This window comes from Amphiprion ocellaris, chromosome 5 (assembly GCF_022539595.1).
Source record: "Amphiprion ocellaris isolate individual 3 ecotype Okinawa chromosome 5, ASM2253959v1, whole genome shotgun sequence".
Classification (NCBI taxonomy): Eukaryota; Metazoa; Chordata; class Actinopteri; family Pomacentridae; genus Amphiprion; species Amphiprion ocellaris.
The window spans coordinates 35475248-35501491 of NC_072770.1; the positions used below are offsets into that span (position 1 = coordinate 35475248).

General features: G+C 39.7%; 2 protein-coding genes across 4 annotated transcripts; both read left to right on the top strand.

Moving 5' to 3' along the window:
* The first annotated feature begins 7221 nt into the window (after positions 1 to 7221).
* On the top strand, positions 7222 to 18684 carry LOC111579908 (ras association domain-containing protein 1-like). 2 transcript variants are annotated; one of them, XM_023287426.3, is made up of 7 exons: positions 7222 to 7627; positions 8603 to 8955; positions 9765 to 9889; positions 16780 to 16884; positions 16967 to 17252; positions 17343 to 17458; positions 17557 to 18684. In XM_023287426.3, the coding sequence occupies exons 2-7, from the start codon at positions 8637 to 8639 to the stop codon at positions 17701 to 17703; spliced, it is 1098 nt and encodes a 365-aa protein (XP_023143194.1). In that variant the 5' UTR covers positions 7222 to 7627; positions 8603 to 8636; the 3' UTR covers positions 17704 to 18684. The 2 variants fall into 2 exon arrangements, with proteins under 2 accessions (XP_023143194.1, XP_023143195.1); XM_023287427.3 differs by lacking the exons at positions 7222 to 7627; positions 8603 to 8955; positions 9765 to 9889 and adding an exon at positions 14138 to 14639.
* A 144-nt stretch (positions 18685 to 18828) lies between these two features.
* Positions 18829 to 21627, top strand: tusc2a (tumor suppressor 2, mitochondrial calcium regulator a). 2 transcript variants are annotated; one of them, XM_023287436.3, is made up of 4 exons: positions 18829 to 19102; positions 19794 to 20029; positions 20683 to 20803; positions 20897 to 21627. In XM_023287436.3, the coding sequence occupies exons 2-4, from the start codon at positions 19881 to 19883 to the stop codon at positions 20960 to 20962; spliced, it is 336 nt and encodes a 111-aa protein (XP_023143204.1). In that variant the 5' UTR covers positions 18829 to 19102; positions 19794 to 19880; the 3' UTR covers positions 20963 to 21627. The 2 variants fall into 2 exon arrangements, with proteins under 2 accessions (XP_023143204.1, XP_023143205.1); XM_023287437.3 differs by lacking the exon at positions 18829 to 19102 and adding an exon at positions 19118 to 19276.
* Positions 21628 to 26244: the final 4617 nt, after the last annotated feature.

The following is a 26244-nucleotide window of genomic DNA, read 5'->3' on the forward strand; positions in this document are numbered from 1 at the left end:
GAAGGAGGTCCTTCCTTCCTGCAGCAGTCAGACTGTGTTCAATCAAGCCTGCTCCCAGTAGTTCAGATCACCCATGAAGTAACTGCAATAAAATGTAAATAAGTCAATATGTGCAATTTCACAGGGTTTTTTTTTTTTACAAGCATTTCTATTTCTTCTCTAAGGAGAAAGCATCTATTTATATCTGTGCACTGAGTGCTGCTTTTTTTTTTTTTTTAACTTTTTTTCCTATCTGCTACTGCCACACTGAAAATTTCCCCACTGCAGGATCTACCTATCCATCCATCTATCTATGGTCCATCTACCTCCCTACCTATCTATCCATCCATCCATCCATCCATCCATCCATCCATCCATCTATCCATCCATCCATCCATCCATCCATCCATCCATCCATCCATCTCTCTCACAGGTGTGGGGGTTGATTCACCTGTTCTCAATCACCTTAATCCACGAAGGCCCGGTTCTTCATTCTTCCGCTCTCTGCCAGACCACAGACTTTGAAACCAGAACCTTTCTCCTACAATTAATCTGGTTTCCCCTTTTTGTTTTCACCTTGGTTTAGTTATCCTTTCTGTGTTGGTTTTAGTTTCATTCGTTAAATAAACTCCTTGTAATCTTTGACCTGTGTCTGCAGATGTCCTGTGACACCAATGATCCCATCTGATATTTAGCATGTTTTCAATTATTGGTCCCATTTCTTAAAAAAAAAAAAAAAAAAAAAAAAAAGCCCCCTGAAATCTGATCAGATAAATGAATGTGAAACTACTTTGGGTCTGCTGCAGCTGCCTCCCTCTGATCTTGTTCCTGCCCACAGCACAATCTGATCAGTGAAACACTGAAGGACAACTTCAGCATGTAAAACATAAATAAGCAAAGGCTGCAACTCGTGATTATTTTAATTTTAACTTAACTTTATGTGCTGTTCAAAAACTTTATTTTTTCTGCAAATGTGTAGTGATTCCAAATCTTGGTTATTGATCTCCTTGATTACAAAAAAAATCTGTATCGACCCGGAAAAAAAACAAACATGTCAGGCACCCTATGATGTTAACTGTTTGCCTGAATGTTTTTGTTTAAAATCCTCAGTAATAACCTTTGACTGGTTGCTCTTAACCCTGTAAAACTCACTGCTGCAAAAATACAACATCAGCTTATTTTTTAATTACTATTTTCTATTATATATATCTGAAATAAACCCTAATCTGTGGGTCTGACAGCAGCGTGAGGTCAAAGAAGCTGCCATCAGCTGCTGCACTTCTGTCCGTCCAGCAGATGGAGCCATGGAGCTGCAGTCAAGTGAAGAGCAGCACAAGGCAACCACCACTTCCATCCACTGACGCATTCAATTTGACTGACGCTAATGTTTTATTGACTTCCAACCACTAAACCAATATGATCACTGATGCACTGAGCTGAAGAAGTAATGTTACATTTCAAACATAACTGGGGAAATAACCGAAACTTCTTCCTTAGGAAAGGAGAAAGTATAAGAGTATAAAGGCAGTGCAAGAATAAATAAGAAAAAAACGGTGCAAAAATTGCCCATAGCATTATATACAGATGACTTTATTCTTAAAAAAAAAAAACAACAAACATGTAGAAGACTATATACAGAGGATCAGGTTTCAGGTATAGATAGATCGACAGATGAATCCTTACTGTGAAAATATTTAAAGACATTGAACATTGTGCAATATAAGGTCAGTCAGCAGCCTCAGTTCATGCACCAAGAAAACTTTTATGCATTTTTTAAAAATAAATTTTCTCCATTTACAAGGCAGGGAGATAACCGAAACTTCTTCCTTAATAGTTCCTGTTTAGTTTGTATGCTGTGGTGTCAGGATTACTACACGTGGAAATGAATATCAAATTAAAATCATTTCCATATCTTGACAAGTTGTTGCGATCAAAAAGTAAACTAAAGCTGCAAGCAGCGTTGGACGGGTCCTCGCATCCTTGCTGGTCGGCGAATCCACGCACATCCACCAGGTGGCGCTGCGACCGAGAGTGCATGTCGGCCTATGGATGCGATGAGGGCTGGACTCTGATCACACGTGCAAAATTTCAGGCAGATTGGAGCATATTCAGGCTACTTCTAGAGCTTTTCCTGTCCATCCACCAGGTGGCGCTGCGACCGAGAGTGTATATTGGCCTATGGATGTGATCAGGGTCAGACTCTGATCACACGTAAAATTTCAGGCAGATCGGACCATGTCCAGGCTAGTTATAGAGCATTTCCTTCCAACCACCAGGTGGCGCTGCGACCGAGAGTTTATGTCGGCCTATGGATGTGATCAGGACTGGACTCTGATCACACCTGTAAAGTTTGAGGCAGATTGGAGCATGTTTAGGGCAGTTACACAGCAGTTGATGTTTCATGGCGAAGCATCAAAATTCACGAGGCCGCCATGGCCACGCCCTCAGACTTAAGGTGAGCATTTTGATAACTTTTGATCACCCATGCCTGGACTACATCCTGGCCGAATTTCAGCTCTCTCGGTGTTACCCTATGTGAGTTTATAGCTTTTGAAAATGTACAAAAATGACCCAAAATCGTCAAAACGTATGACATATAATTCAAAATGGCCGACTTCCTGTTGGGTTTTGGGCATGGCTGTCAATTACATTTTGGTGTGTCTTGACGAGTTACATATGCCTACCAAGTTTCATAATTCTAGGTGACACGTACTGGCCGTAGTAAATGTTTGAAATTTTCCAGGTGGCGCTATGGAGCCATTTTGCCAAACACATGTGCAGTTTCCCTAAAATCTGAAATGGGTTGCCGGTCCAGATATGTGTGGTAATTTTGGCGAGCATTTGAGCATTTTTAACCTGTCAAAAAGTACTTTGTTTATTCCGGCAACGATACGTTGCCACGGCAACAGCGTTTTATGAATCGTCAAAATCTTCACACTGTGCCATCGTCAATGTGTGGTCACTCACCTGACCAATTTTCAGAATCATATGACAAAGTATCAGGCAATGGCACGTGCAAATGTAATGACAATTTCTTCCTGTTGCCAATAGGTGGCGCTATGAGTATTTCTAAATTTATGAATGTGGATGTGTTCAGAACCGGACTGGTGTCCATCACATCAAGTTTGGTCCAGATTGGACCATTTCCAGCTGAGATATTAATAATTCAATTTTCATGGCAAGAAATCGAAATTCGCCGCCACAGACACGCCCCTTGACGACGAGTCACCATTTTCTCTGGTAATCATCATCAATGTGTTCAGGCTTATGTCAGCACATTTGAAGTAATTCTGGTCAACGTGCTAAAAATAGTACATCAAAATGTAAAAAATGTCTATTTCTTGCTACCACAAGGTGGCGCCAGGGCTGGACTGGGATCAAGATATGGCCCTGGCATTTTTGGTCATGGTGGCCCACCATGATTATTTATACAATATGCCAAGCCATACGACATATCAGAGGATATATGTGCACATTGTATTGTTTAAAAAAAAAAAAAAAAACATGCAGCAGCCTACGTGGAAGAGAGTAACCATGTAAAAAAAAAAAGATACACTCTGTCACTTCTCACAGGGACTTTATTCAAAATTTTATTACAAACTGTCAAAATTACCAACTCGAATTGAAAGTGGAGCTCTTCACCAAAATGGAACCTTAAAGTATGAAGAGAGAGATTGAGAGAGAGAAAGATAGAGAGAGAGATGCATAGATGATCAAGAAAAGAAAAAGCTGGAATCAGTGAAGGTATAGTTTTAAAGCTAATGTGACCTCGTCGATCTGTCCCTGCTGTGTCACGTCTCTCCCTCCGTCCTCCTCCTCCTTCTCCTCCTACTCCTTTTCCTCCGACTCCCCCTGAACTTCGGCTTCTTTTTCTATCATGGCAGCAGCAGTCGCTGCCGCAGGTGAAGTAGTGGAAGCAACGGCAAACATGTCACTTATTTAGCAGCATTTTGCTGCATCGACTTGCAGGCTTTTAAGCGTTTATTCGCGCAATTTTTCAGCGCCCCCCTTTCGTTTGGGCCGTTTCTCCATCTTTGCTCCTCTCCACTTTCGGCCAACTCAAACGGCAAAATTTGATGACTTTGGTCAAGAGGCCGAGGAGGGCTGAGAGATTTCATTGGATTAGTCCAATGTCCTTCCAAAAAATTAACCAATGGGCCGTCGCGATCGACAAAAAGGATTTATATTTATATATGATGGTTAAATTATGACACCGCCTGTGCCGGCCCAAAAATGTGCTTCGGCACACCGGGCATCGCCCGGTACGCCAGATGGCCAATCCAGTCCTGGTTGGGGTTAAAATGTAGTCAGAAGAAGAAGAATCAAGAAAGAAACGACATAAAAAAATGACATTAAATCAAAGGGAAAAAGTTGAGACAAGAAAACATTTATAAAGTAGGAAGATATAAAAGTCGAAGTAATTTAAGAAGTTTATTTAGTAAGTAAAGATGTAACTTTGTAAATAAGTGTTGTAGTCTATTTCACTTATTTGATCGATAGGTGTAGTGAGAGACAGGCAGAAAACGGGGTAGAAATAAGAATGTGGACAACTCATACAGCACGGGGTTGCAAGCGGGAATCGAACCAGGGCCTCAGCGTTGAGGACCTAGTGCATGCGTGAGTGATTTAATCCGTAGAGCTATATGTACACACGTTATGTGCTTTTAAACGTGTATTCATCCAAAAGAAAGTCTAGGGGTAGGGTTCGAGTTGGAGAGGAAGGTCCTGACAGTAGTACTGTTCAAAAAAGAATTATTCAAAAAAATAAAATTTGATCATAATTTAATAACAAGCCACTACAGCCAAAAACTTCCTAAAATGAAGTTGTTTTTTTTCCGTCCGCATCGTGGTTGAAAAAGGTTACCTTTAGGTTAGCTATATCGACGATGCGGACGGAAAAACCGCGAATTAATTTCTCAGAATATTCGGCTGCTTTGTTTTAAAATTAAAAATATTTTTGTGTAATTTTTAATTTCCCGATTTTTCATTACAGCTGTAAGGACCTTGCTCATTAACCCTAATCTCACTCCTTGACTAACTATTGGATTTATACACGTTTTCAAGACCCCAACATGCGTGCTCATGTAGCTCTACGGGTTACGCCTCTGACGTATGTACTAGGTCCCCAACGCTGAGGCCCGAGTTCGACTCCCGCTTGTACACCCCATGCTGTATGAGCTGGCATACCTCTTATTTCTAACACCGTTGTCTGGCTGTCTCTCACTACGCCTATACAAACAAAAGGTGAAAGAGACTAGTACACTTATTTACATAGTTCTATGCTTCTTTACAACATAACATCTTAAAGACAATAACACTTTCACTAGGAATTACACACAATTTACTATGAACACTTTAAATATACAATTACACATTACAATCTACTACAAGTTCTTCACATTACAAACTACAAGAGTTTAAACATTTAATATTGAAAATAATATTTTTACTCATCACATCCAATAATACTTTTCAGTCAACAATTACACATTAAAAAGACAAAACAGTTGTACATCTAATCTAATATTATAAAATCATGAAGAATGACAAAAGACCAAAACTCAACTTTTAAGATGAATCTAAATACAGACAAAAAATTTGATAAACACCTGTGACACTTTTGAATATCAAATTACACAGAAGACACAATAACAAAATCCAAACAAACACATAAATTTACATATCTTAAAACGTTTTCTATTCTGAAACAAAAACATCTGGTTGTTTCTTCAAACACTTCCTCTTTCAATGTTCTGGGTTGCACTATGAATTGATTTACTAATAACTCTTTTCTCAAAACTGCTTCCCTCATAAAGTCTACTAATAGTTGAAATCATTGATCAAACTAATGTTACCTTCTGATCACCACTAACTATACTTTTCAGTGAATACAATCAAAGTTTCTTCACCATTTCTAAATATCACACATGTGAACGTCTCACCAATACTCAAATGGATACTCTAAATGTGAAATCAAGACTAATGTTCACAAATTTTAAGTCTTCAATTAAACAGAAATTTCTAACTAACACAGAAGTACTAAGACACTTTGCACATTGCAGTCCTCAGACTATCTGACATTTCTGACTAACAGACAACTACACATGGACATAGAAGACACAAATCCTTGGACTATCTGAAGGTTCTAGTTTACAGACAACTACTGTGAAACTTCGAAAATTTCAGTCCTCACACTGTGTGAAAGCTCATCTCCTCAGGACTCAAGAGGTCTGTACACTTTAAACATCTTGGAAATCACGTTTCAACCCTCCAGCACAAAGCCTAAAGTCCAACCTCGTGTCAAAAACTGTCGACTCCAAACTCAAGTTAAAAATTAAAGCTGCAAGCAGCGTTGGACAGGTCATCACATACTTGCTGGTCGGCGAATCCACGCACGTCCAGCAGGTGACGCTGCGACCGAGAGTTTATGTCGGCCTATGGATGTGATCAGGACTGGACTCTGATCACACGTGTAAAGTTTGACGCAGATTGGAGCATGTTTAGGGCAGTTACACAGCAGTTGATGTTTCATGGCGAAGTATCAAAATTCAGGAGGCCGCCATGGCCACGCCCTCAGACTTAAGGTGAGCATTTTGATAACTTTTGATCACCCATGCCTGGAGTACATCCTGGCCAAATTTCAGCTCTCTCGGTGTTACCCTTTTTGAGTTTATAGCTTTTCAAAATGCACAAAAATGACCCCAAATCCTCAAAACATATGACATATAATTCAAAATGGCCGACTTCCTGTTGGGTTTTGGGCATGTGTGTCAATTACATTCTTGTGCGTCTTGATGAGTTACATATGCCTACAAAGTTTCATAATTCTAGGTCACACGTACTGGCCGTAGTAACCGTTTGAAAATTTCCAGGTGGCGCTATGGAGCCATTTTGCCCCACACATGCGCAACTCCCATAAAATATCAAATTTTTCGCCAGTCCTGATGAGCATGCCGCGTTTCACGCATTTTGGGGTATGATAAGGCCGCCAAAAATGCAATTCAAAAGACGGTAAAATAATAATAATAATAATAATTCCTTGCATTCCAATAGGGTCTTCGCACCGTCGGTGCTCGGACCCTAATAATTCCTTGCATTCCAATAGGGTCTTCGCACCATTCGGTGCTCGGACCCTAATAACATCACATGGCAGGGCTGGCTGTTGCATCTTAGTGGTTTCGATTGTGTTTGTAGTTTTACTTCTATATTTTAGGTTTTCGCTGTGGTGGTAAATGAAGCCCAGACCTATCACACTCTGGTTTGAGGGCGGGGGACTCTGGCTGAGCTCGGACTCAGAAGCACCCCCTATTTGAAAACATTCCGGATGTCGGAGCAGCTCAGTCTCATCTCACTCTCTCCGCTTCATGATGGGCCGCTTCCTCCTTCAGCTCAGCCCCACAAAGCAGATGGTTGTTGGGGCAGAGGAGGCGCCGCTGTCCCTCTGATGGTACCGTCTTAAAGCGGATCCGAGCGCTTTGGTTTTTCTGCGTCCAGGCCGGTGATGAGAGGTTATTTCCAGAGATGAAGTCGAGGCTGCACACCTCCGTTACTTGGAAACCCTCAGAAATATCTGCGGAAAGTTTTTTCTCCTCGGATGGAAGAAGTTTTGAGACAAAGCGTCCGCGGAGCTGTTTTCTCCCCCAGTTTGGTGAGTTAGACTCTATATGTTGTTTGACTTGAATGTTTCAAAGTGGCCGATTACCATCAAAAGTGTTGCTTTGTGCTTAACATGTGATTTACCCTCTGGAAAGAAAAAAGTCATGCTGAACGTACAGTACATTTGATACACCAACATGTTACACTAATTATATCCTGCTTTGCATGGGTTTCGTTAGCAGATGTTATACATGACTAACTATCATACAAATGTAAACTTGAAATCTACTGAAAATGACCTAAAGAGAAAAAAAGGGGGGGGGGAAGTGTACTTATATAATCAGTGGTACAAACTGCTGTTTCAAGAATTTTTCCATGTTATGCCACATTATGTTTATACTTTACTACATGTTTAGTTTTTACTCTGTTACACTAAAATGGCAGCAGTATTCATAAGCAGCCAGTTTATAACATGATGTATTTTTAAAGAAAATTAACTGTCAACTTTGTATAAATGGAAGCAAAATTTGCTCCGCCTGGACCATCTAAAACAAACAGCAGTAAAAGTAGTCTACTAGAAAGTAAATGGAGTGTTCTGCTCTATAATTTCACCTAAAGTACAACAAGCTGATAATACTGCTACTCACCTTATACTCTATTAAAATCATACTATTAATATTTTTTCTGAATATACCCATTTTATATAATAATTATGGTTTATAATATTTAAATGTTTTTTTTTACTTTTTTTCTAATGATCCGGTTGTTTTCTTTTCTTATTATTCTTTTTTTGAAAATCGGCAAAACACAACCAGTATTTAGATAGAAATGTTCAAAAACATCACCTAAATATTACCACCAACTTAGTGAATACTCCACATTTCTGTGACTAACTCACAAAGTGACACAGGATAGTATATTTGGATGTCAACACAGTAATAAAAAAAGAGTTAAAAACAGGACCTCCTCGTGTTTTTGGCAGGTTAGACGCCCCGTATTAATTATTATCTGTATTTGTGTGTGTCAGTGAACATGGAAGAAGCCCGGTTCTGAGTGCCACTATGTCTTGGGGGGAGTTCATCGAGCTCCGTGACCTGAAGTCCAGCAAAGAGCAGATAGAGCTGACTGGCTCACGTTCACCATGCTCGCCTCCACGCCTGGAGAGAACCAACGCCCTGAGGATCAGCCCGGGCAAAGTCCCGGACCTGCTGAGCCGGGTGGGCATCATCAGAGTCCTGAGCAGCAGCCAGGACCCCCAGCTCCCAGAGGAGAAGGGAGAAGGGCATAACTTCCAACCCTGCAGCCACGCTCAGCCCACGTGGTGCGACCTGTGTGGAGACTTCATCTGGGGCCTTTACAAGCAGAGCCTGCGGTGTGTCAGTGAGTCGGCTTCCGTAGGCTGTTTGTGCATGTGGGTGTGTGCATGTGTGACTGACGGTGTGCATATGCATGATCAGAAATGTGAGCAACACTGTGGGGAAGAGGAAATTTACCTAAACAGAGAAAGATGCAGCCTCCAGTGTAGCTGCAGGTCCAGATAACTCTGCTTAACTTAAACAGAATAGAAGTTTTACATCAATATTCTCCATATTGTGTTTCTGTGAAAATGAAGAAAACTGTTGGTTTCTAGACAGAACTAGTATAACAACTCTACTGTTTTTGATTTGAAGGCAGCTATGCATGCAATTGTTTGTGTGGTTTTGGTGGTTTCGTCACCAACTCAGCTCAGGGGCGGCTCTAGACCTTTATGCTTTTCTTGTCTTGAACTTCCTTTTCATTAGGCAAGATAAGCTGTGTTTGTGTAAAGCATTTAGTTTGGAGAAAAAAAAACATATCTTAATTGTAATCTGAATATGAAACCACAATCAAACCATCCTGAAACAATGACAGAGCTGGATACAGATGATAATAGCAGATTGTCTTCACCAAGACCACGATTTAAGACCACATAAAGACGCATGTATTCATGTGGTTGCTATTCGTAAGTCTTGAGACAAGTGTTTGCAGTTTATTTATTGTGAGACAAACACACAGAGTAATTGCAGGTGTGAGCCGACTTTAAGTAACTGCAGTGACCTTTAATGGACAGCTGATGATACCTCACATTTACAACTCTTGATTGTTAATGATTTTGTGCATTTCAGTATGTGGCAGAGTCTGTCTAAATCTGTGACTCTCTAAATTCACAGACTGTAGATTCACATGCCACTACCGCTGTCGTGCCCTGATTCAGTTGGACTGCAGCTGGGAACGAAACTCTGCGGCCGACCACACTTGTGTTGTCGAGCACGCCATAGAAACGGACACAAATGTGGTAAGAACCTTTATATTTGGCAGCACTGCTGACCCAGCATTCTTTAATAGTTCAAATGCAAATGTGGTAAAAGTCACGCTTTACTTTCTTTTTATGTCAACTTCAATATCAAGGGCCTGTTACCACGTAGCAAACAGGCATGTTACAGTGTGTGCTACCTGATTGGATGCATGTTAACTGTGCTGGAAGGCTTTAGGGAACAAATCAGTTGCTTTATGGCCAAATGTAGGAACCACTTTAGCACGGCAATAAATACATGTAAATGTTTCACCTCTGGTTCAACCAGACTTTGAAGCCTGTTCAGTGTAAGAACAGGATTTCTGGGTGTAGAAGTCTACATAGTAGAACTCAGCAGTTCACACTAGGAGGCTCCAAAGTATGTATCTGCCAAAACTTCCCCCTTGTTTTAGTGATTTGTAATGTTGCCAATGATGTTACGCAAAGATGTGACACAAACATCTCAGCATGTGGAAAAACTGGTGAAGAAATTTAGAAATACCTCAACAGTGGGACGCATGCTCTTGGTTTTATGTTCCTCTACTACTTATTACGTGATTGAGTTAAAAGGAAACATTATAGGTGGAATGTTTCAGATGAACAGAAGCAAATGGGATTGTTTATCTCAAATTATAGATGCAACACTTGCATTGCAGCTGTTCATTTTCTAACAAAAACAAAGACAATTTTATTAACATGTGTGATTATAGTTTTCAACAGCAAGATCGTTGTTACAACAGCTACAGACTTAGAACTGAGTTGATTCATCTTTAGTCCCATTATAGTATTAATGCTGTTCATGGTTTACAAATGCATTGCTGCATGTGAATACTGAACACATTTAGCTACAACTAACAGTTATTTTAGTTGTGTTTTTAGTACTAAACCAAGACTAGAGATCTATTTCTTTCTCAAATTACTATTAACACGATGTCAGGGATTGCCGTGGCATTAAAAAAATATTATTGACAGCTGGCAGCCAACCATGTCTCAATGCATGTAACTGAATATGGAGACACATTTTATAATGATACTGTCAAAGATACTAGATTTATTGTGGCTTTTCATGACATAGTTGGTAGTTGATCTGTTGAAACTCCAAAATAAATCGTTAAATATGGGGAAAAAATGAAATACTCCTATCTAAGAAGCACTTAACAAAAGATATGTGGAATTTTGAATAAAAAGTGACTCACAAACCTAAGTAATTATGAAAACCAATTACATGAGCATGCGGTTTTACACATGAAGTTCAGTGTACTCATCATGGTTAGTACTACGATGTCTGTTCAAGTGTACAATGTCCTTCTGAAGGGGGTTTCTGGTCGTATGTCAAAAGTATTATGTGGTTTACATGCTAAGTGGTGGCGCTATAGAACTATACAAGAAAAACTTACAGCTTGTATCACTTCTAAGCTTCTTCAGCAAAATTCAAGTCAAGTCCTGGTTGCTTTACTAGTAAAAGTAAACGTCTCACTATGGTTTCTTAGGACCACAATAGTAGCATTCCTGAAGACGGAAGATTATGGAGCAGTAGTTGTTTGGGGTATTATAATCCTTTTTATACAGCAAAAAACTGACTTGATATGGCAGGAAAAGCACAGACACAAATAACATAACATAACATAACATTAATAATGGCTCTGTTATATTTGAGCACATCAGTAAACCACAGCAGAGTCAGCCTGCGCAGTACAAAAGGGCTTGAGCTGCCTCACCTGGCCAGAAAGCAGCCGTGATTAGTGTCATTAACAACACCTAAAGTATCTTCCATGAACAAAAACTATTACAGAAAACATGCAAACACAAAAACAACAAAAACAATAGCAGATTTAGAAGAAAAAAAAGAAAAACTAACTACTGCTGTCTTTCTATTTAAATGTTTTGCGCTTGGCTTATCCAGACTTGGAAGCCTGTTCAGTGTAAGAACAGGATTTCTGGGTGTAGAAGTCTATATAGCAGAACTCACCAGCTTACACTAGGAGGCTCCAAAGTGTTTCCTGCCAGCATTTATGTGCTAATACTTCCCCTGACTTTAGTGATTTATTCTGTAGCCAACAATGTTATGCAAACGTATACAACCGGCTTGTCAGCATACAGAGAAACTGGAGAAGAAATTGAGAAATACGCATGGTTTTATGTTCTTCTTTGTGTTATTACTTGAATCCATTAAAGGGAACATTATAGGTGGGATGTTTAAGATGAAAATACAAAAAAAAAAAACACACACACACAAAAGGAGATTTTTATTTCAGAGTATATCAGAGTTTAAAGCGTGTTCAATGTAAGAGCAGCAAGCAGAATTTGTTCATATTCTAAAACATCCTTTATTTGTAAAGGTATGAATTTTATCACTTCTAGGCTTGTCACATGACGTAAAACAAGGAACTATCTATCAAGATGAAATAAGGAACTATCTATGACAGTGTAAATCCAGTTTAGAATTTATGTGGCACACATATAGCTTTGTAAATAGTTACTGGACCACTGAGACCACCGTTTTCTGCCTCTTCCTTTGTGGTTGTTGTTGCATCGATACTGTGTTTTCTACTTAAGGTTGTAGTTGACAGCAGTTTTGCTGTTTCCAAACCAGTTATCAGTGGCTCTCTCTTCTTTAAGCACCAAAATGACAGTCTTCTCATCATTTCACAATTCTCTTCTTTTCGTTCAGTGATCATTTAGGTTGGATTATCTGTTGACCTTACATGAGTCTAACTCCATAGTAGGATGTTGGTTGAAGCCTGCATGTTACTGTTTTCTTCACTACAACAACTTCCAGACTAGCAACCTACCACACTGACAATTTCAAGTTTTGCAGAGGATTATGATTGTGTTGTAAAGCAGCCCTGCTAGTTTTTCCAGGGGATTATCCATTTTAATCACAGTATTTGAGTGCTTGCATGCAAGAATTCCCTCCCAACGATTTCACTAATCACAATGTTAAGTAAAGCCTTTGTTCAGCACTGTCCGTGATGACTGATTGGGTTAAAGAAATAAAAATAAATCATGTGGTTTATTCCTCTGTAGAAGACTGGTTGTGTGGTGACCATTATATTCTACAGAATGGGCTGGCAAAGTGGGACTAACTGCACATATACAGCCTACGCACAAAATAATGGTGACTCAAAAAATATTTCCAGCCATCTAGTGTGAATTTGGAAGTTTTTACAGTTGCAATGCATCACTTATGTGACATTGCAAATTTCCCCTTGTGGGACTAATAAAGGATATTCTGTTCTGTTCTATTCTATTCATACTTTAAACACAGTTCATTTATTTCAAGATTTTTTTAAAGGTGATTTTAAAGATGCTGTGATTATTTAACCCTCGTGTCATCCTGCGGGTCAAAATTGACCCGTTTTAAAGTTTGAAAATGTGGAAAAAGTATATATTTTCACAGTGAAACTTCTGATGCCCACATTTTCAACATTTTTGGGAAATCTTTGAACATTTTTTGGTGGAAAAAAAGAAATGTTAAAAATGTTTCTTAAGAACATTCACAATAAAAACAAACAAAATCCAGTGAATTTTGCTGGATTTTGGTTGATTTTTATGTGAATGTTCATAAAGACAATATTAGAAGTTTTACTGATATATATGTAATCACTTTAGATATTTTTAGGATTTTTTTGGAAGATTTTTTACTTATTTTCAAAAATATTTACAAGAATTTTCTTGCCAAATTTGGGGGATTTTTTTTGAATAAAATTTTTAAGGGAAACTTTTAAGGAATTATTGGAATTTTCTTCCTGAAGGTTTTGCAAATTCTCAGAAATTTGTTGAATTTTTTTGCAGAATTTTTTGATTTTTTTCTGACAAGGAAACAATATTTTTGGGTGCTTGTAAACGAAGACAACAGCAGGGTTAACCACTGTGATCAAATTCAGACAAAATGATCAGTGTTGAAGGTCTGTTTGTGCAGAAAACAACAGGTGGTGTGATAATGATTTCCAGAGCTGTATTAAAAGTTTAACTGCAGCCTGGTAAATAGTTAAAAAAAAAAAAAAAAAAAAAAAAAAGCCTCACATGCTGACCGCGGCTGTGCGACCGGAGGGGCCCAGCATCACATGACAGATCCAGCGTGGAAGAAAAGCTCTCAGCATCCGTCCATGATAGCGGGAGGAGGCGGCGGAGGGTGGGGAGAAGTCTGGTATTTCCTGCCGGCGTCCAATCGCGAACGGCTGCGGGGATTTTGTGTATTTTCCAAACCCAAGTCAACGGACCAGGGTGGGGCCTCGGCGGGGGGAAGGAAGCCGGTCGGCTCAGGGCGGGGGCCTGAACACATCCTGTTTCACACAGTTTGCATAGTGGTAACGTGGCCGGTTGAGAGACAAGAGTTGGTGAGATTTATATCGACAGTTTTCGAGGCTTTATCGAGACATTTTCTGCGAGGTTAGCTAACATAGCCGTTGCAGCTAGTTCCCGTTCGTTGCCGTTATTAGCTTCTTGTTTATTAGTCGTATTTGTGTCGGTAAACCCGCTCCAGGCGATTCACTTTTGACACCTTCAGTCGTCAAAAGTTAAGTTCCTAGTCTCGGCTCTAGTGTTAAAGACTTTAACCGTAGTCAGGATGACAGACTCGGCTAGCAGCTCGGACAAAACTCCCTCCTTCGAGATGACCTGGGGCAGCTCCACCAGCAGCGGCTACTGCAGCGACGAGGAGTCGGACTCCGAGTTCGAGCAGTACTTCACCGCCCGGACATCTTTCTTCCCAAAAACACGGAAAACTCCCGTGACTGCTAGCGTGAAGAAGGTGAGAAGGATGATGATAATATTAGTCAAACAAACAAACACAACATAGCCTCTTATATAAAGTTTTTTAGAAAAGGGAAGTGAGACTCAAGAGATGGAGGAATTCGCTTAGTCGTAATCTCGCGGTATTTGACAGTTCCGCTTTTGCTGTCAGTTTTTAGTTTAAACTCCAGTGTTTTATCCTTTTTTGTAGTTTTATTATTAAAGGTCGAGTGTGAATTGTTGTGCAGCCTGGTATGTATCTGCTTGTTTTGCTCAAGGGCACCCCATCAAATAAGATGCTTGCCAGGGGAGCTTGCAGGCTCATGGGTGGAGTTCTGGTTCCTCCAGTTTTACCTAAACAGACCAGAGTTGTGTGAACTTTTTAACATAAATATCAACACTGAAGGGAAAAAAGCAGATGCCGGTGTTGGCATGGATGTTGTTTTTTGTTGCTGCAACATGCAGGGACCCATAGGTGAACTCATCCTGAAACCAACCCAAATGTCATGTTTTGTGACGCACACTCGCCTCTCAGGTTTCCAACCCAACACCCCCCATTCATTGACTTGTCTTGCCGGTTTTTCACACTAATTTCTCAATAACAGTTGAGTCATGGGATGTTTTGGTTTTGTTAATTTGCTCGTCTTTTAGTCACACACACCCACTCGGGTGTCAGCTTTCTTTAGTGAGAAACATATGACATTTACTGTACAGGCATTTGGCATTTACCATCCTCCGTCTTTGTGCTGAAGCCATTTTAATTTGATGTTGGCAAATGTGCATGATGTTTATGTGACACTCCTTTACTGGGCATGTAGAGGCACAGTTATTTTGCATGTTTTTCTCTTACGTTATGGAAAGCTCAACTTGGCCCTGATATTGATTTATTGACTTTTTAACAGCAGCACATCTGCATAAGGATTGCAACTATTGATCTTCTGCTTGACATTGATTTAAATGCTGTTCAGCCCTGTCAGTGCTTGCATTTTTTTATTACACAGTCTGTCTTTCAACAGTTAATCTGGTTTTGAAATGAGGAACACTGAAAGAGAATTAAAATTGTAAGATTTTATTTAAAAGTTAAGTAGAAGTCAGCAGTGCCAATTTTAGTAACAACCAGATTACTGGATAATAATGTTTGGATTTTACTTCTTGAAATAACCCATACTTCTACTATGAGGAATTAGCTGATGTGTAGTGTGGAAATTAAATTTGTGCTGCTTCAGAGCAGAATCAGATTACTATACAGGAAATACCAATTGGTGGGTGAAGACAGTGTGACCGTTACCAAATTGAGGTAACAGTCGCACAAATGCTGCAGGCCAAATGTGCATGACTGAAACGTGACTGTGGGAGTGCGGTTGATGAGGCAGCTGACTTCACAGGATGTGTGTGGAAAACAAGGCAGAGCATTGTCTCTCCCACTTGTGGGAGTCTAAGGGGGGTGGCTATTTTTACATGAATACCAAGTTGAGGAATGCAATGCAGAGCCGTTGGTCACAGTCACAGCAAACAGCTGCAAACGGCACAAACTGCTCTCCTCCTTCCTCATCCTTTCTCCTCCCTTTAGCCCTCCTACACCGAGATCAGAGCAGATGAACACGATTGGACAGAGCTGACATCATTGTGTTTGCCTGTACTGCGTTGTCAGGAAGTTGAGAGGCTGGTGCAACTGGTGTTCACTGTTAAAAATAATGGAGCCTACGAGAAAGTCAAATTAACAATACCTTTACCAAACTGGTGGTGTCTGTAATTCTCTTCCCGCAATACTGTTTGATGAATAACTTATTTAAATTAAATGCCACTCACTTCACAGTTGCATTTGCAGGAATGGCACATTCTTCCAACTTTTTAAGCAATAAAACCCCCATTCTGAATTCCTGGAAAAGACAAGCAGTGTTTTCACACAACAGTCACATGTTGTAAACTGATTAGTTTTGTGACTTGGTTAATTTAAAGTAGCCGTATCCGCTGCATTTTTTCAGAAAGTGACATCTTTAAGTAGCTGATTTTACAACCCAGGATCATATAAAGTGTCCTTTATTGTATTGGTGAATTTGCCCGTTATACTGTAATCTCTGGCTTGTCCCTGCTGGGGTTTGAAAGGGAGCACTGACATCTGGTGGTTTAACACTGCAACTCTTTCCTGTCCCCTCCAGGATGAACAAATCGACTCGGGCAAACAGGAGTTGACAGCTGCAGATGTTCAGCAGAAGGTGAAGGAATACAATGCTCAGATCAACAGCAATCTGTTCATGAACATGGTGAGTAGTGGTTATTCTCATCAAATCATTTCTGTGTAACCCCATTTTTTCAACTTGAGATTAATGTTAATTTTCTCAACAGAACAAGGACGGGTCCTACACTGGCTTCATTAAGGTGCAGTTCAAGTTGGCACGACCTGTGTCAGTTCCAGCTCCAAAGAAAGGAAGTCACGATGCTGGAGGGAGGAGGTCCAGTGGAGTGAAGCGCCGCACCTCCTTCTACCTGCCAAAAGACGCATCCAAGCATTTGCACATAAGTTCACGTACTTCTGCTCGTGAAGTCATCGAGGCTTTACTGAAAAAGTTTACTGTTGTGGACAACCCTGGCAAGTTTGCTCTGTTTGAGCGCAGCGAGCGTCATGACCAAGGTATTCCTCCTGAACTCTTGCCATGTTATTTGCTTTTTAAAAAATAGTTTTCAGCTCACTAACCTGATTCTTTTTGTTTGCCTCCCTCAGTTTATGTTCGTAAACTGTCTGATGATGAGCGTCCCCTCCGTCTGCGTCTATGTGCCGGGCCCAATGAGAAAATCCTCAGCTTTGTGCTCAAAGAGAATGAAACTGGCGAAGTCAATGTGAGTGCAGTGTGAACATGAGAATAACTGATCCTAATGACACACGTTTACATACTTTACATATACTAACGCAGCGTTTCTCCCCTCCTTATTTGCAGTGGCATGCCTTCTCCATGCCCGAGCTGAAGAACTTCCTGCGCATCTTGCAGCGTGAAGAAGAGGAGCATGTCAAACAGATCGTGCAACGTTACGCTTTGGCTCGCACTAAGATGCAGGAGGCTCTGGCTGGCTCGACCCCAGGCTGAGATGACCGCGCTCAGGGTTCTACGTGCACCTCTTGGCTGGACAATCACCCAAAGATGACCAGTCATCGCTGCATCCAAAGATCCTAGAGAATACAACTCAAAACGCCTCTTCGGTGACCGAGAGAGTGAGACAGGGCGCAAGACAATGAGAGAGAGCTAGCGCGAATGTGCGTATGAAATGATGCGAGAGAAATGAGAAGTGCCTTACACCTGGAGAGTCTGATGTGCCTGAGAGAATGAGTTGAAAGAAGCAGAGACTGGCAGATGAGACAGTGGCTGTATCCAGTAATGTCTTTAGCTACCGGGTGCCATCTGATTATCCTGTACCTCAGCTGTCACTTTAAAAAATGAATTTCAGTAATGAGTTTGCCTTTCTAAGGTATGAAAAAACTCAGTCAAACATTAGTAGAAACTGCTAAAATATGTACTTTTGGTAAAATAACATTTTGAAGTTACAAAATTAGTATTGTGACACACTTTACTGCCATTTACATTCAATCTAATCTTCAACAATCTACCATAAAAATCATGTTTCTTGACTTCATTATCATTTTCTACACTGTTACCCTGTTAGAAAGTTAGCATATAAAGTATTTGTTGCTGAAAGGTACTTGGATTTTCATTTGACCTGGGTTCTAAAGTCTGCCATGTCCTCTCTTTACACCCCTGATGGGTGCAACTCTTTATGTCACTGTCAGTTTGTGAGTATGACTGATGTATGGACATTTGTATGCAACTCTGAATGTCAGAGAGCAGTGTCAAAGTCACTCTGGTTGAGCGGAATCATGAATGAATATTGCTATACGTGTGTTTCGCTGTCATTCCTTATATTTGTTTTTCAATCCTTAAACAAAATGTTTGTCTTCTATTTTTCAGTTCACTTTCACTGTACCGGTCTATGCACACATTTACATGTTGTAGCAGTCTTAAGAATGTCGTGACAACTGTGCACTGCGTTTAGTAAAGAATTTCACAAATCTATCAAGTATTTGTATTTTTTCCAGATGTAAATAAGGTTGTTCAAGTATATTTAAGGCCTAAAAGTTATACATTTATCATATTTAATGTGATAAGTTTGTATTTACATAAAAAAAAATTTACAAATGAATGAAATAAAGAATAAAATTAAAAAAAAAAAAAAAATACTCCGTATAGACAAACCCTTTAGTCACCACAGAAAACTCAAATTGTAGCCCTCAATGCACGTTTAAGAGCTGGATATTTAGATAAACGCGTAACATTATGTTAATGAGACGTTTTGCCTTTAACTAATAACCGGTTGTCAGTCAGATCAGCTGATCGCCTCGACGACGCGCCGACCAAAACAGCTAACGCTAGCTAACCATAGCTGGTAGTAAAAGTTATGACAGGACGTGTCGTTTTAACAGCACATGATACGGTAGGATATTGACTAGAAGCGCAATTTAGGATACAGGCTCTGGCAGAGTAAAACAGTAGTGCTGTGTGTGTCTACAGACGCACCGCTTCCTCGTAAAGCGAGTGACTGTTTAGCTACTAAAGCTAACCTGCGTCAGTGGTCAAAGCTAACTGGCTAACTCACCTAAATGTGCAGGTACCGTTAGCGAGTTATTATTAGCCAAATGTAGGTTACAGCATGTACAACGGGCGTGTTTGTGGAATATAGACGGTGCACATTACGTGTGTATAAAACAATTGTGTTTCTGAATTGATATAGCGATGTGTCTATCGATATGAATCAGATTGCTTGCGTTTAGTTTTCGGTTTCTGTGTGGCCCGGTAGGTTAGCTTGTGGTTAAGCTAGCATAATGTAGCATTACAATACGAAAGAGACCGTATAAATGGCAAGTATAACGAGCTGGTTTGTTTTACACTTAGTTTAAATGCAAATCAAGCATGAAAATCTCATTCGATAGTTCTCATTTCAGCAGGTATAATTCTGTTTTGTCTCTGAACTGTATACACTTATTTCACATGGTTAAATTACATAAGCAACATATGAAAAACCATGAGCTCCAAACAGACATTAAACAAAAGGTGCCACAGCTGGCAGCAGCAGTGTAAAGCAGTGAAATTCAATTCTGATTTCTTTGTGCGCTTTCACTTTGTAGGTCCTGGCTTTGGTAAGCAATTGAGCATCTGGCCATCAACCAGACTGAAAGCTCTAACTGGAGACTAACTATGCCTTATCTCTGAGAATGGGAGGAAGTGGATCCAAAGCCAAAGGTGTCTGGCCTTTCTCAGGCAGCGGAGGTGGAGGTGATTCAGGAAATGAAGGAAACGAGCAATCCTTGGCCCGTCTGAAAGGTTCCAGGAATGCAACACCGTTTGTTTTTACCAGGAGGAGGTAAATGTTGCTTGACAGGAAGTGGCAAAGGGTTGGGTCACCCTGATCACAACATGTTTCTTATCTGACCTCAGTGTTACCTGCTCATGCTGGTAGGTTTGCTTTGTTTTGCTTTTTTCTGCCACGCACATGTGGTTAATGGCTGAAAGCAGTGAAATGACACACAGTGATGGGAGTAAGAAAAGATGAATTACATTACACAAAACTCCCAGGATTGATGGAGCCAGGGACACTACAGTTCATGGTCATGACCCTGACCCCGAGGCCACAGGTTCACCTGCAACATCATATGATTGGTTTGCCTCAGTAGCTCTGTGTGTGTCTGTAGCTGATATCCTAGTTACACAGGCAACAGACTTCACTGTCTAATGTTTTCATTGGAATTAATTTTTATTGAAGAACTAGTCTCAGTAAATCAGTTGTGCAGGTTATTCTGGTTTCCAGAGGCACGTTTTAATTCAGTCTATTCATTCCCCATGGGACAAAACGTGCATGACAGAGCAAAACAATACTGCACATTTTCATCACTTTAGATATTAGTAAACAGAAATTGGCACAGAACCAGTCTAGCTTAATACCTGACCAGCTAACACAGAATTAACTCAGAGCTTATGAAAACTACCCGTCCTTACATGCAGTTTTTGTGTTGACAGTTCTTTGTACTATGACGAGGATGGCGACCTAGCTCATGAATTCTATGAAGAGACGGTGGTGACAAAAAATGGCAGAAAAAAGTCCAAGTTGAAGAGGATCCAAAAAAATCTGATTCCGCAGGTGAGCTCGGGACACGCTATAGTAATGATGAGGAATGTTTTGTCAGAATTGTCAGTCTTACCAGATGTGAATATTGTTTCTTTCACTTTTCAGGGAATCGTGAAGCTCGACCACCCCTGTATTCATGTAGATTTCCCCATTGTCCTCTGTGAGGTGTGAAAAGTTGCATAGGACTGACCTACTATGATGAGCAGCTGCAGATACTCAACTTGGAGCAAAGTCTTGTTCCATTCCCATGTGTTGCAGTCAAGATTGGAACTGTGGTCTGGAAGGAAAAAGGAAAATTCCAACTTGTCATCATAAATTGATATATTGAATGAAATGTTATACATTTGGATTCAACTATGGTCAGTGAGTGTCCTGTTCACTAATGTCCATATTTTGACATTGAAGTAGTGTCGGTACAGGTTGTGTTTCCACTACCCAGCTGATATGTAAGCAGTCTTTGAGAATACATCAAGCTGAGTTGTATTTCTCCTGTAAGGTTTGTTTGCAGGGAAAGACATTTTTGATGTGAAAAGGCTTTAATGGTTCATGCCTTCTGTGAGACGTAGAGTGTTAGACTCTGTATGTGTCGTCGTACGTGTACACGTGCTAGTTCTGTTTTGAGCGGATGTGTGAAAGAGAGATGTGAGATGCTATTACAGTGTAGGAGTAATGAACGATTGTGAAATTTATTGTATATAAGATCATCTTCTGTATCGTCATGTCTGAGTCTGTCTCGGTTTCTGGAGCTCAGACCTGCACTAGTGAACATAATGTACTGTAAATACCTTCAGATTTCTTAGTTGGAAATACTTGAATAAATGGTTTATTGAGCTGAATCATGAGTCAAGAGATCTTTTATTATATTGGTTCCTATTGCCAATGAGTTTTTATTACCATGCCCCCCTACAATCAACAATGTCTTGCATATTGTTACTTCACTTAGATGCTTAGCATTGCAATGCAAAACCATCCTGATTTACTGGATGAAGAGAGCATGTTTTCCTGTGCTCATCTTAAAATCAGCATTTATGTCAAGAATGCACGTCATTTGGGAGCCTATCATGAGCCCCTACGCAGGTTTTGTGAGAGTAATGTGGAAACTTGAAGTCTCACAAAGGACTTCAAGTAGGAAGCATCTTGTGTCAAGTACTAAAGTAATAAAATATTTTATCGCTTTTGGACAGGCTAGCTGTTTTCCCTGTTTCCAGTATTTCTGCTCAGCTAATGTGACCGGCTAGTACAGACATAAACATGGTGTCAGTATTCTTGTGTAACTCTCAACAAGACAGCAAATAAGTGGATTTTCCAAAATGTCAAGCTAGTTCTGTAAATAATTGAAATTACCAAAATTGAATTATCACAAATGTATTTTTCATTGACAGAGGAGTGGTTGCAGCTTTTGTAGCCAATTTTTTGTGTGTAAAAATCTTCATACACAGCTTCAGTATTTTTATGTACTAAAAATGTCAGCAGGGAATCTTTAACTAATGTATCTTTAATGTTGCCAGCTATTCAGGAAGAACCTTTTTTAAGAATGAAATCTCAAAGTCCACATGCTTACAAGAAGAGAATAGAAAGTAGAGATTGGATTCCATCAAGTTGGTGACTTTTGAATCTGTGGTCAGACCATCCCTTCCGCGACAGCTGTAAACATAACCCTGACATCTTCAGATTCTGGCTTATTTTTAGCTTTTCCTCGTTGCCTTCTTAAATTTCTGCTTTGCTGAGTTGCGAGGCTGCTGTCAGCAACAAAAGTCAGTTTTTGCTCCTTGCTTAGTTTCTCTGATTATGCAAATATGAGAATAATCTGCAAATGCTTTGAAATTCTGTTAATTTACACGTCTGCAACTTGCAAAGTATGTCACCTCTAGATGGCAGCAGAATGCTTTACCTGCTCTAACTTCACTATGTTCATGTGTACATTTCTGGGGCATTCATCATATACATTTACTTGCTTTCCACTAATGATATTTTTGTGTAATTAGACTCCCCACAAAAGGCTGAAGATAAAATTAAATGCTGTCTGAAGTAAAGAGTCAAGTCGTGACCAGTGGAGGTTGTTGCTGTTGCCAGCTGGCACAGAATCAAACTTTAATGGCAATGCAAACATATTTCAGTGTGTGCAGTAGACAAATACATGGGAAGGGCTTCCTTTGCAGGCATTCTCTGGTGTCTATAATTGTGAGGAATGTGGTTGGGTGCGTTTTTGGGCCAGAGGTCAGTCACTTTGATGTGTTTTCTCTCCGCTGTTCTTTGAAGCTTCACGAAAAGTCCCACTTGAATTAAAAAGGATGAACCCTTTCTTATATAACCATAAAAATGTATGAACTTCATGAATGTGACACTGTATCGTGTGTTTTTTGGTTGTTTTTTTTTTCATCTGTGCAATGAGTTCCCTGATGTATACAATATGTTTTAACAGGGAAAAGTGGTCCATGTGGCTTTGGTTGAGAGAAACTGTCATTATAAATGATCAGCCGCCTCGAAAAAGCACTAAAACATGCTTTGAATTATAAACAGTAAAAGAGATATATTGTTTTCTCTGGAGTCATTTAACAAAGTGTAGCGATTTAAAGTAAAACAGCAGTGCTTAGTGTAGCCTAATTTATCTCAGCTCACAGGTGGATTATGTTACATTTGACTGTGTTATAGTGTGATCACACATATTCCTGCCACAGCACTGAAAGAAAACAAATAATGGTTGGGAAAATTTATGGTAATTTCCTGTTTATCTAGTCAACACGCCAAGCCACGCAAAAAAAGCTTAGATGGAAACAGTGAAATGCGTATACTCCTCAGTTTAAGATGTTATGGGATTTAGAGCACATTTACGTTTGCCATGATATTCTTTACACAAATTATGTCTCCGTCTTGTTTTACTGTGTACATTTAAATTAAATATTTTTTTTGCTAAGGTCAGATGAACTTGTTCCAGTGAAATTCATCCGTCCAAATTTACAGCATTACCCAAAGTGTTTGGGATGTGAAGTGAAGGTGGCAGGGTGTGTTTCCAGTTTCCCTGCCATTGTTTTTGCTTCCTGACAGTCACTGACTCCTGCTGATGTAACGATCAGGAAGCAGAGGTCAAAGGGAAGCCCAGACTAGAGGGAAACTCAACTATTTCTTTGTTCCTTTCCCTCCCTTTTCATTCACACGGGCTGTGCACGGCCCATATTTTCCTTAAACACTCTGCAGAGAAAGAGGGGAGGATGAGAAAGAGAGAGAAACCGATGACATGGTGAGGTGAGTCAGCAAAGCTCAGAGGACAAACAGTGGAATGGACTCTGACACAGGAAGACGTTGTACTTCCAGACCTCCATCACGTGCTTGACCATATTTCAGCTCACATGTATCTGTGAAGGGAATATTCGAACTTTTAAAAACCTCACCTTTGGACTACTAGGCAGAAGCATCAGTTTTATCAGTGCTGACAGAAGCACTTTAAATAACTTTTCACAACAGGATTTCCTACTTCTTCCTGCAATCGACACGGTCCTACTTGTTAAGTTGGTTAATTAAGTGTCAATGTATGACCTCTACTCTCTTCCCTGCACTTCCCTATCTGCTGTACTTGGCAGCATGACAGCATGTGGTACTTGGTTACTTCACTGAGCCATTGCCAGTGGCTGTCATCACATGCCTCAGGCAGCAATGACATCTGCATGCCAGATGCCTTGTGCCCACTGTCTGAAGTGTGCACAAGTGGAAAAAAAAACATTAAAATCCTCACTTAAGTAGCAACACTACAATGTAAAAGTACTTCAATGAAACCAGAAGACCTGTAAAAAGAAGAATCACCAGAGAAATGCACTTCAATATTGAAAGAAAAAGATCTCCTGCCCTCAGACTGATGCAGTAGTGGGTATAAGTATCAGTTGTCGTGTCATAGTGAGACATGTATTATGACTAAGGTACGTGTCTTCAAGTACAGCTTAGTGATCCTTGTCCTTGTGCTACTTCTGTTTCAGCATGTTTCAAAGGTAAATATTGTACTGTCTCCTCTACAACATATCTCTGATCACTGTTATTAACAGATCTTGATTTTGCATATAAAACTTAAGTCCAACTTATAAAAAGTGTGCATCTAATAGCAGTAGATGAACACTTGAAACCCATAACTCATCTGGGCTTTTAGTTTAGTTCAAAAATGTAATGCAATACTTACTGTGTGCCTGTGACAGAATATTTTTCTTGTGTATTTACTTAAATACTATTACTGTCACAATTAAAAGACATGAAAACTCCCTTGATCACTAACCCATATGCTGTGCACCTACTGCCACTATTTGAGATAATATTTCTTATTTTATTATGTTTTCCGTTCAGTATGGACAAAAGTTTGAACTGTAATGTGGCTACAGTGGGTAATTTAATTTACAAAAGAGCTACAACTAATGGATATTTTCATTTTCAGCTGTTGATTATGTTCTCCTTTAGTTGTTTGGTCCACAGAATGTTAGAAAATGATCCAAAATATCAATTGGTGTTTCTCAAACATCAAGATGTTGTCCATAAATGTCTTGGTTTGTCCACAGACCATATATGTTCAGTTTACTGCCATACAGAAGTAATGAAACCACAAAACATTTGCATTTTAGAAGCTGCTATCAGAGAAGATGTACTTTTGTCCTTTAAAAATGACACAGACAAATTGATTGATGATCGCAGTAGTTGGTGATAAATGTAATAGTTGAGTAAATGAGCTTTTCCTGCTCTTGTTCATTGGCAGATCAAAGGTACCCTTAAAACCACCGAAAACACAAAAGCAATTTGGTCCTAAGTGACCAGACGATCTGCCAAAGTTAGAATAACATATTAGCGATATTTGTATTGCTCCTGTTTTCTGTGTTCCTCTTATTGCTGTTAAATGGGTGCAGAATAGCAGATTTTTAACCAGAACTAACAAATGTGATCACATCACTCCTGCTTAAGCCTTGATCTGCTGACTTCTTGTACATTTAAAGATGCATTTTTAAAATGTCACGTTTACTTTCAATACACTTTGAGGTCCTTGGGCAGAGGCCTTTTGTTTCTTCCAGGGGAATCACTGATAAACTAGAGTGGAATCAGGGTCCTGGACCTCTGGGACAATCAGCCAGAGGAAATGAGGTCAGGTGTTTCAGTGTCTTTTTAAAACATACTTTGATTGGAGAGTCATCCTTGATTTCAGCTTCCTTTGAACTATAACAGTTTTTAACATGTTTTTGTATTTTATACACCACATTGTGTTTTACTTGTCTTTTAAATTCTGATGATTTTATGACTTGTAACATTTTGTAACAAGGAAACAATATTTTTTGGTGCCTACAAATGAGGACAACAGGAGGGTTAAAATGAAACAGAGGGTGTTTTTTGAGCTCCATGGAGAAATACTTTGGAGTGAACTAAGGATTAAGCTGCAATATTAAACCAAAAGAAGTCCTCAGCTAATTTCTGAATGCCAGATTATTTAT